This window comes from Solanum pennellii, chromosome 1 (assembly GCF_001406875.1).
Source record: "Solanum pennellii chromosome 1, SPENNV200".
In the NCBI taxonomy this organism is placed as follows: Eukaryota; Viridiplantae; Streptophyta; class Magnoliopsida; order Solanales; family Solanaceae; genus Solanum; species Solanum pennellii.
The window spans coordinates 65,934,341-65,944,906 of NC_028637.1; the positions used below are offsets into that span (position 1 = coordinate 65,934,341).

Below are 10,566 nucleotides of genomic sequence, written 5' to 3' on the forward strand. Positions count from 1 at the left end.
GGAACTGAGTATAATAATTATTTTCTGCACAATGAATATACGTACTATATGTGTATATGTCCAATATAACCGGAGACAATAACTTTGCAGAAACATAAACAATAGAGATTAAAACGTGTATTAAAAATAATAATTAATAGCATACGCATAAATTATTGAGTGTAAAAAAATATACCAGGATATGTAAAAATAGAATGAAATAGAAAGGAAAATATTGAGTCCACTAAATGTACAATGTCCTCTTAAGAAAATTATTTCCCTCCAATATCAAAGGTTTAAAGAATAACATCCTCCCATGATGAAAAAATTTTGTTCACCAACTTATTGATACAAAAACAGTGGTGTCAGTAGGTCACTCAAAATGAGCAAAGCATGCGAAAACTTAATTTTGCGGAAGTAGAAGAAGTAGATCAGAATTTTTGTTGTTTTAAAATGAGAAGAAATCTCTCTATTTATAGACATCAAAGGATAGTGTGAACAAATCTTTATTGTGCCTTATCAGAAAAGTTACAACTATTTGGAAAAGTTGCAACACTTTGAAAAGTTCACAACCTTTCATAAAAGTCGCAACTTTGCGTAAAGTCGCAACTTTTCATAAAAATCACAACTTTTGAAAGAAGTCGCAATTCTTCATTAAATTACAACTTTATAAAAGTCACAACTTTTGATAAAAGTTGCAACTTTTCATTAAAGTCGCAACTTTTAATAAAAGTCGCAATTTTTCATAAAAATCACATCTTTCATGAAAGAGGAAGACTAGTTTTGAAAATAAATAGATTTAAAAGGAAATTTTATCTTGTGTGACGCCAAGTAGGCAAACCTAGAATTCTCTTTCATATAAATATATGATACTATATATTTTCTTAGAATTATCTTTTTCTCTCGTCTCTTTGTCCTTTTTCTCTCACCTTCTTTCGTTCTTTCTCCTTTTCTTTATTATTATTGTTTTCTCTCCCTTGTTTTCCTTTTATTCTCTTGCACCATTGTTTTCTTTCTATTGTTATTTCTCCCTTGCTTTTGAATATTTTTTTTGTCTTTTGGTTACTCTTTTTTTCTTTCTTTATCTCTACTTTCTTTCGTAGAGTAGTCAATGATTTGTAGACTGAATAAAAGTTGTATCAGTAATTAATTAGACAATTATTGTAAACGTAACAAATAAAGAGACTTAATAAACTGTAAATGAATTAAATCTAAATTAAAAATATATTGCGCACATATTAAAGTTGAATTAGAAGAGAATTAAACATGAATGCAAAATGTAACAAATGATAGAACATTTTATGATCTGTAAACTAAATAAAACTTGCATCAATAATGAACTAAACAAGTAATCCAATCGTAACAAATCAACTAATAAACTACCAAATGAATTAAACTTGTATTAAAAGTATATTGCACAAATATTAAAGTTAAATTAGAAGAAAGAATTAAGTATGAATAAAAAACGTAACTTATGAAAGAACATACATCAACATAGAGTGAATTAAACTTGTATCAATAATGAATTAAATAAGTAATTCAATCGTAACAAATAAACCCAATAAATTGCAAAATGAATTAAATTTGCATTAAAAGTATATTACACTATATTAAAGTTAAATTAGAAGAGAGGAACAAGAACGAACGAAAAATGCAACTAATGAAAGAACATACATGATCTATAGAGTTAATTAAACTTGTATTAATAATGAGTTAAACAATTAATCCAATAGTACCAAATAAACTATAAAATGAATTAAATTAGCATTAAAAGTGTATTACACAATATTAAAGTTGAAGACAAGACAATGATCTATAGACTGAGTTAAATTTGTATTATACATGAACAAAACATGTATTGTATGTGTCTTATAAATTGCTTTGATTTGTATCACTTACAACATGAGTGATGTTTGTAATATGTATTAAAAATGTAGTGTGCAATCATTTGGTTGGTATCACTAAGTTTATTTCGTATAAATGATTTGATTTATATCACTAAGAATATGAGTAATATTATGCATTGAAAATTATTGTGAATGTATTATGAATGAGTTTGAAATATATATTATAAATATTTTGTTCATGATTTTAATATAATTTTAATACAATTATGAAATAAATCTAATTCAATTTTAATACAATTGTGACACAATTTTAGCTTAATATTTCTCCTAAATTTTATTCTGAACTCTACCAATCCCCTTAAAATTGAGGTATATACTTCAAACATTATTTTCAATAATTTTTTTCAGAACCCACTCAAACTAATCACATATTCATAAACTCCAACTAATGAATGCAAAGCCTAAAAGCTTTTTAATGGCCATTAACGATGAACTTGTTAATGTAGTTTTAGTGATACGGAACCTCTGCGTACCACACAATTTTGTACCAAAATTGGGTTGTTGTATTCTTCTCCACGTCATTTTTAAAAAAAAAAAATTGTTTTCACCATATGAACAACAACTTTTTTAGGGAAAATCACTTACTTGAGTATATGAACAACAATCCTAAAATTTTTTAACCTGATTTTTGTGGAAGGTAATGTAATGATTTTTATTTACAAAAACTGTTTGTGTACGGTTAAAAAAACTATGTTGCTATAGATAGTAATATTTTTCAAATATGGAATAAAACTCAACTGATTTTCCCTAAAAAGTTTTGCTTCAATATTAGCTGTGCCCAATGAATTTAGCCCACAACTTTTTTGTTAAAAAAGCAACATTCAGCAAAAATTGAAGACCACATGATAAGATCAGTAAGTGCAAAAACCTGTATTATAGTCTATTCAAAATTCCAACACCTCAGATTCAGTTGGAGAATCGATTTTAGTGTCTTCTGACTGCATGGTGGTGGTGGTCAAAGGGAGATAGTGCATCAAGTGGTTCATTCGCAAGGGGCTATTTGATCACAGGTGGTGAACACTCTCATTAATATACATACAACAATTCCAAAGTAGTTGGAACTGGCATATAATGCCTTTTACATTGAATTAGAAGAATTACTAACTCTGTGTTGTGTCCCTATTACCGCTTATTCAGGTTGCTCATCTCTCCACAAACCAATATTACATTACATACATACAATATATGATACACCTGATAGTTACATTCCAACAAAATATTACTAATCAATTATCTGCAACTCCTATTACTGGTATTTGCATTTGGAATTTTCATTCTGCGCAGACTTCCTGTGATTGATAGTCGTTTTGCTCTCTAAGTTTATGATGTCAAACTCACCTGAAACTTGTGTCCTTACCACAACCGTTCAGGTCTTCAGCCTCACGAGAGCGAAAAACTTTGTCTGTTGCACCCAAAACTAACTTCTGAGGGTGACCCAGCTTTTGGCTAACATCAATTTCTTTCAATCTAGCTAAGGCACCCATTTCTGTTTGACTCTGTTTTCCCAACAGCCTTTTTACCATATCATCCAGTTCCACAATTTTCCTCTGTAAGTTAGTCTTATCCATCTGGTGTCAAATCCAACAGCAATATCATTAATTAATAACTAATGTACCAATATTACATTTATCTCCTAATATGAGACAGTAAAACCTTCATACTTTTAGCATTTCATTTTGAGCAATCAGCATCTGATCACGCTCTCGGAGTTGTTCCATGCACATCTGGGATGATAGCACATCTGCCTCTCTTTTTTTTCCTTCCAAAGTGTATCTAAAAATTGTTAAATAGTCAGAACCCATCATACATCCTACAAATAGAATCTAAGTAGAATATTATACTGGCTTTTCTTAAATACTGGAATATCTATCAATCCTATGCATTTTATGGAAGAACGTGCATGATATTGTGTTGCTCCAGCGAAACACTATTTCGTTGATATTTCTCTTTCAAAAAGAGATTTACTCTACTGCCAACCATACTACTAATGTAACACATCATTCCTTGTCTACTCAACACTGGTTAAATCCAAAGATGAGGAAGACAAAGTAACTCACCTCTCTCTTTCTTCAACTAGATCATCAATTTGTCTCCTTAGATCGGAAAGTTCTCTCTCCTGTAATAACATAAACCACTTGTAAGGAACTAAAATTTTAGCATATGATTTCCTATTAAGCATACCATTACAATGCGCTCTTCTGATTGCTGCTGAGCCTCCTCTACAAACTTTTGTAGTTGAAACTGGTTCATCAAATTCTAGAACATACAGAAAGAAAAAAGTCATTACAACTCAGAAACGGAAATACACAAGAAAATAAAGAGGGATTCGTGGGGAACTTACTGCATAACTAGTCATGTCCAGCTTGACACCAAGCAAATCCCGAATAACATCATGTGTCATGCTTTCTGTTGCAGCAAGTCTACTGTTCAGCATACAAATCTGACAACATATATGAAAATAAATATGTGTAAGAAGAGTAACTATCTATATGAAAGCGGCAGGAAATGTCTTGAAAACATGGCAGTACAGAAGATGAAGGGATAATAATAGCACTACTGAGACAATAGCCAAAGAGTAACGTTGTTGGTTGTTAGAAATGAGAAGTAGATATATCAGTACAAAAGTGATGGAGATAGATATTGATATTTTCAACTTCACATGTAGCTCCGTGATTGTCTTAAATCGTGTTACCTGTTTTGAGGTTGTGATAGATTGCCTCTATTAGGCCTTTACTAATATACTTTACAAATTCTTGTTTATGTCAATAGCTTTTACTCCTATTAAGGAGGATTTACATATAAAATATGTACACTGACTGAATTTTCCTTTTTTTGTAGAGCTTAGCAATAAAATGGTCATTTTTTTCATTAATGATGGTGTCTGATCTAGTTAGGATGCACCTTGATGAATCCACCTGGTACTTGCAGCCTTCCATCAGCACAACTACTATCACCATTCACCAAGGCTAAGGGAAATGAGAAAATTTTGAATACTGTCACCTCCGATGGAATTCGAACATATCAAAGAAACACATTGTGATTCATGCTTATAAATGACTTTGTGATAAATCTCAGAATAAGGGGTGAAATTTGGATTACTAAATTTACGTTACCCTAAAAGTTGCTTAGTGTCATCATTAGGAACCACCCCTCAAGCAAATGAATTAGCTTTCCACAGCTACCATTTCTAAAATAAGACTCATGTATGAAATTTTTTTTTTATCTAAAAATGCATACCTCCTGCTCTTTCTTTTTTTTAGATAAGTAAGGTTTTCATCGTACATACCTCCTTCTGCTTTTGTGCCAGTAACACCTCTAGCTCTTCTATTTGAAATTTAGCTGCTGACAATTCCTGGTCTTTCTCACTATTCATCTGCTGAACCAAACTGGAAATGCATCTGAAAGGTGAGCTTGAACCTCTTGGCCTGGTTGAGCACTTCTCTGAAGTTGGTCCTCCATTTATTGTGTTTGATGAGTGGGTTTCAAGTCCATGCACCACTGCCTCCAACTCCTTGTACTGTATCATATACAGCGAATAAGGTCAGGTTAGTTTATATAAGCATCATTGATCGTACCACCAGAAAAAAACTACTGCATAGAGATTTGTCTAAAGCTCCAAGCAGACTGAGCAGTCTCTAGTGTGGCACTTACATTAGAAGCTTGCAAATAGTTTTCCTTTCCTAGTGTAGTTATAAAATTCCTTTTGCATAAATGTTTATGAGTTCAGACACTTCTAATTCTTAGAATATGAGCATTATTAAAGAACTTCCATAAGTCTACTAAGTTGAAACACACTGCATAAGTTTCAGCTATACATGCACTGCCTAGCACTAGGCTTAAAATGGGGACTCTGAAACCTTGCCCTGGAAAATGAATTAGAGGTATAAAGGTTTTACTACTTGATTTTCTTATTTACTTGCACTCAATGATAGGTTAAATGGACTTTCTGTGCTTTACAATACCTTTTGTTGATACTGTGATGCCTGGGCTTGAGCGTGCAATAAGATTTCTGAAATGTATTCTTTGCATTGTTTTACCTACAACATAGAAAACAAAGCTCAAACATGTAGAATCCGGCTGGACAGAGAATCTTATAATGAAAGAAATCAACTTGTAACACAAGAACCTACCTCTTTAGTTAGCTCTGCTTTTTCTTCTTCAAGAACTCCTATTTGGTAATAAGCCTTTGTAGGTTCCGCCAACCTTCCATACAGTTTTTTTGGATCAATATCACATCATATATCATGTCATGGTTATGTATAAATGATTCTGTATAAAATAAACCACATGAACTTTCTGACCTCAAAAATTGATCCTTTGTGTATAGTTCACCTGAGATCATGTCCATACTTTGAGAGTTCTCAACCATTATTAATCTTTTTCTTAGTGCCTGAAGTTCAAGTTCTAATGAATCTCTAATCAGGCGATCTCTTTCTACCTCTTCTTCCATTTCATGTACCTTGAAAATAGAACAAAAGGAAAGGACTTGAATTTCTTAACATTAAACCAAGAGAATAAAGCTTGCATGTTAAATATTGTTTTGTTTTAAAAGGTCATTCCACAAGTAAAGAATAGCTAAAGTTGAATTACAAAGTTATACTACGCCTGATTTTGTCAGAGACCAATGACTTCTTTTTGATGAATAGGGACAAATTAATAATGAGCACCAACTCTTAAGACAGAAAATTCAAGTGGAAAGGCTTACCTTACTCTCCAGTACATTTATGGTTCCCTCAAGTTCCTCAACGGAGTGCTCTAAAATCTTAACCTCCTCATCCTTTTCTTCAGCATACATTTTACTGGCTTCTGATGCCTGGTTAACTCAAGTGATATAACATCAGCACAGAGCATGCCCATCATAAGTTTGGCCAGTAAAATATTTTTCAGAAAAATACATACCTGGCGAGCTTGTACAGCAATAGCTTCATTCTCATCAGCTAGTGAATATGCCATATCAAGCCTGTCTTGCAAGAACCGAAGTTGTTCAAGAAGATGGTTCTTTTCTCCAGTCACCCTCATGAAATCATCTTCAGTATCTTTATCTTTATTCAACAATATCAGTTGTTTCTCTGTTGAGGAGGTCAGCCGAAGAATTTCATTTTCAAGGCTTTTCACAATCTCCCTTTGTTCTTTCAACTCATCCTCTGTTTGGGACTTCTTCACACAAAGATCCTCTAAGAGAGCTCTGAGCTCAGAGTTTTGCTTTGAGAAATTATCTGATGCTCTTCTAGTCTCTTCAAGATCGGCTTTTGAGGAAAATAGAGCACTCTCCATCTGTTGTATCTGGTTTTCAAGAGTTTTCTGCTGAATGAGCATTTCATTTAGTTGATGTTCTTTAGTAGATAACTCATTTTGAACTCGATTCAAAGCTGCAATTAACTTTCCAACTTCATCTGTGAAATCCTTTCTGTTAGAAGCTGATTCTTGCAACAAACTAAAGTCAAATAGCAAACCTTTCAGCAAAACTTCTTTTCGTTCCAATTCTTTTCTGAGCTCCAAAGTTTCATTTTTGCTGTCAATCTGGTCTAGACACAAATCTTTACCCTCCATTCTTCTGAAGCTTGTCATTCCATCCAGCTTATCTTTATCCATGATCATGCCAATTTTACAGCTTCTCCCCAATTCATGTATAGAATCAATAGTTTGACAATGGTGTAGCACAGAAGAGGATACCCCGTTCTTCATAGTGGCAGAAAATATACCTTCTAGTATTGATTTTGAGATGCTGATGTGGCCTAGTGTTTCTTCTGCCATTCTAGAAGCATCAGCAAACAATGTTTTCAACAATCCCTCCACATCTCTTTGCATATCAACAAATGACCCTTCAAGCAAGGACATTCCATTTGAAACTTCTATCAAGCTGTGACAGGCCTCATCTTGTAGTAATCTTTTTTCTTCATCACTGTGCCGAATGGAGGACTTAAGGTGTTTGACATCTTCAACTAAGCTTGCTTTCTGTGCCAGTAATTCCTCTTCTGCTTGTCTCAACATAGAAGTCAAGTGTTTTTCATTCTTATTCACTTCCACCAGAGCATTTAACGTGTAATCTACTTCTTTGATGGTTGAGAAGGCTTGCTCAAACTTCTTGAAGAAGATTTTCTCTTCAGTGATGTTGTCACCAACTTCTTCCTGCATGCCCAGAATGAACTCAAGGAAATGATGTGAATATTCAGAACTCAAATTAAATGAAATGGATAAGGGCAGGGCATTTCTTTTATCTAGTAATACAAAGATCTATAAACCAGCAATTTGGCCTCTTTTCTTACCTCAAATGATAAAGGATATGATGTTTCAAATTCAATTTAAGATTATGAAAAAAACTATATGACATCAGTATTACCTCTCTACTGTAGTTGCAGCTAACTTCAGCTCCATGCATCATCATTTTATGACCCCAAATTATTTCACTTTGTTGATTCCTGATTGGGTGCTGGTCGTTCCGTTTTGCAAGTTCAGCTGAATTAGAGAGATACAGCAGTGGGGTTGAGCAATCGCCCTCTCCTTTCTCATTGAAAACCAAATTGAACTGAGCATTTATTTTGGAAAAAGCACCATATGCCATATTAAAATCCCTCCTCAAATGCAATAGTGATGTGTCTTCTAGATTCAACTTCTTTCTTATGCTTTGTGAACTACCACTGAGAGAAGATGTATTTGACCTTTTTCCTGAAGCAACAGTTTCAGCTAAAAGATTAGAACATGAAGCTAAATACTCAGTTGTCCATTCATCTGATTCACTTGGATCCTCAGTTGTATCAGGACACAGATATGGATTCAAAATTCTGTTTATATTTGTGGTGATCTGATTCAATTTCTCATTCGTTTCAACAAGTTCATAGTTAATCTGATACAGCAGTTTCTGCTGTTTGTCATGGTCATGGAGCTTACTGGAATCACATGATGGAAATCCAACTGCATGGTACTGAGAATTGCCATTTTGTATCAGATTATAGAACTTATTCTGCAACTGATGGACACGTTCCAGAAATTCTTGATTGAAATCCTTGCATGAACAAATCATTTTATAGGCGTCTGACTGGAGGCCTGAAAGGTAGTTTTGTGCATCAAAGCAGAGAGCATTAACAACATTCTCCACCTCCAGTAGCTCTAGCCTTGCCAACTCAATATTATTTTCATGAGCTACCAATGCAAATAAATTTTCGCTTGAACTGTCTCCTTTTTTGAGGTTATCAATACTATCAGATCCATCATTTGCAGAAGATGAGCCAGCATGAACTTCAGAAATGTGGTTCCCCTTGTACAGTAGAATTTTTTCTAAAATTTCCAACCTACTGATTTGATCATCTAGAGAAGAAACTAGCTGGATTGCTTCCTTGCTGCTTGCCTCATTATCTAACTGCTGAGCTTGTGTAAAAGCCATTGTTGCACCTCTCAGAGAATTCAATTTCTCATCCATTTGCCATACGCCCCGTTGTGCTTCTTCCAAGCTCCTTTTTAACAAAAGAATGGTTTCTTCCTTCTCAACACAAATTTTAGCGGCTTTCTCTACATGTTCGCCAATGCAAGCATTGACGTCTGGAAATGAGCAAGCTATATTTTCTATCTGGGAGGAAGCATCTCGCATGGACTTAGAACCGTCTATGAGAAAGGTCGTTAGCTCCAAAGTTGCTCTTTCCCATTCCATGCACAGCACCTTTATTTCTTCCTCTTTTGCTGCCAGACTGTTCTTCAAACTCATGTTTTCATCAGCCATTAAGCATATTTTCTCCTGTAATTCTGACTTCATTGCAACAATCTCTTCCTGCATATGAAGAATCGTTTTAGTTGTTTCCATTTCAACCTCCTCACGCACTAACTCAGTTTGGTGTTCCTGCGACAACTTTAATGCATGATCCTCCAGATATTGGCTATTAAGCAAGTGAGCCTCCTCAAGGTCCTTGGCCATTTTCTCCAACTTATCTTGCAAAGTAACCATGCAGAGGTCTCCATTACCATCTTGAGTTTCAAAAAGAGAGCCTCTTGATTCATGGCTCTCAGGTATAGGCATGTGTTGCATCCCAGACCTTTCAGAGGCACGCATCTGCTTAGACAGCCTTTGATTTTCTTCCCTCGTGAATTCAAGCTCTTCTATTAGCTGAACTTGTTCCTGTTCCATTGCTTCCATCAAATATCTCGCTTCAATCAACTGTTCCATGATATCTTTATGCTGCAAAATGGAAGCCCCATCAACATCCTGAACTTCTTTATTTTTGGATTCTCCACCTGCTGGCAGATCATGTGGTGTCCTGTTTGCTTTATCAGCTTCAGTTGGCATGGTGTCCACCTGTTGAAGTACCAGTTAGTCAACAGCAGAAGGGAACAGTAGATATGTCAAGGAGGAAATCTAGTCCCTCAAACAGATAAAAGAAAGTCCAGGATCATTCTTACAGAATCAAATGCAGCTTGGTTATAGTTCACATGTTTGCTCAATTCTCCTTGCAATTCATCAACTTCCCTGCAAAGCAAAAGACAGATCAGACACGAAAACCAAAGCTTTTGAATATGAACAATTATGCTTTTGAACTATCACTTCATTGAGCTAATACTAAGAGAGAAGTTTGGCATGCTATTTGGGTGTCAAGGAAGAAAGCATCAATCTTGTCACACCAATTGTAGACCAGATATCAGATAGGTAAAATTGATACAGGTATGTTGCTCTTGCGCGCGCGCAAGCATATAT

The 10,566-nt window shown here is 34.4% G+C and overlaps 1 protein-coding gene and 1 long non-coding RNA gene across 4 annotated transcripts in view; one reads left to right on the forward strand and one right to left on the reverse strand.

Moving 5' to 3' along the window:
- The first annotated feature begins 2,764 nt into the window (after positions 1 to 2,764).
- On the forward strand, positions 2,765 to 5,145 carry LOC114075644. Its single transcript, XR_003576049.1, has 2 exons — positions 2,765 to 2,896; positions 4,725 to 5,145. It is a non-coding gene; the product is annotated as an uncharacterized LOC114075644 (long non-coding RNA).
- The window catches only part of LOC107006540 (kinesin-like protein KIN-12C), an 18,473-nt gene continuing 10,797 nt past the window's right edge, over positions 2,891 to 10,566 (reverse strand). Inside the window, exons 18-31 of one of the 3 annotated variants that reach the window (XM_027914098.1) lie at positions 10,275 to 10,341; positions 8,775 to 10,170; positions 8,227 to 8,552; positions 6,786 to 8,015; positions 6,592 to 6,699; positions 6,188 to 6,345; positions 6,017 to 6,089; positions 5,849 to 5,923; positions 5,173 to 5,403; positions 4,228 to 4,326; positions 4,068 to 4,142; positions 3,944 to 4,002; positions 3,548 to 3,659; positions 2,891 to 3,454 (exon numbers count right to left, since the gene is read on the reverse strand). In XM_027914098.1, coding sequence (XP_027769899.1) covers positions 3,221 to 3,454; positions 3,548 to 3,659; positions 3,944 to 4,002; positions 4,068 to 4,142; positions 4,228 to 4,326; positions 5,173 to 5,403; positions 5,849 to 5,923; positions 6,017 to 6,089; positions 6,188 to 6,345; positions 6,592 to 6,699; positions 6,786 to 8,015; positions 8,227 to 8,552; positions 8,775 to 10,170; positions 10,275 to 10,341 — 4,243 coding nt within the window. In that variant the 3' untranslated portion in view covers positions 2,891 to 3,220. Of the gene's footprint in view, positions 3,455 to 3,547; positions 3,660 to 3,943; positions 4,003 to 4,067; positions 4,143 to 4,227; positions 4,327 to 5,172; positions 5,404 to 5,848; positions 5,924 to 6,016; positions 6,090 to 6,187; positions 6,346 to 6,591; positions 6,700 to 6,785; positions 8,016 to 8,226; positions 10,171 to 10,274; positions 10,342 to 10,566 lie in introns of all 3 variants that reach the window. The other 2 variants (XM_027914097.1, XM_015205068.2) reach the window with 2 other exon arrangements.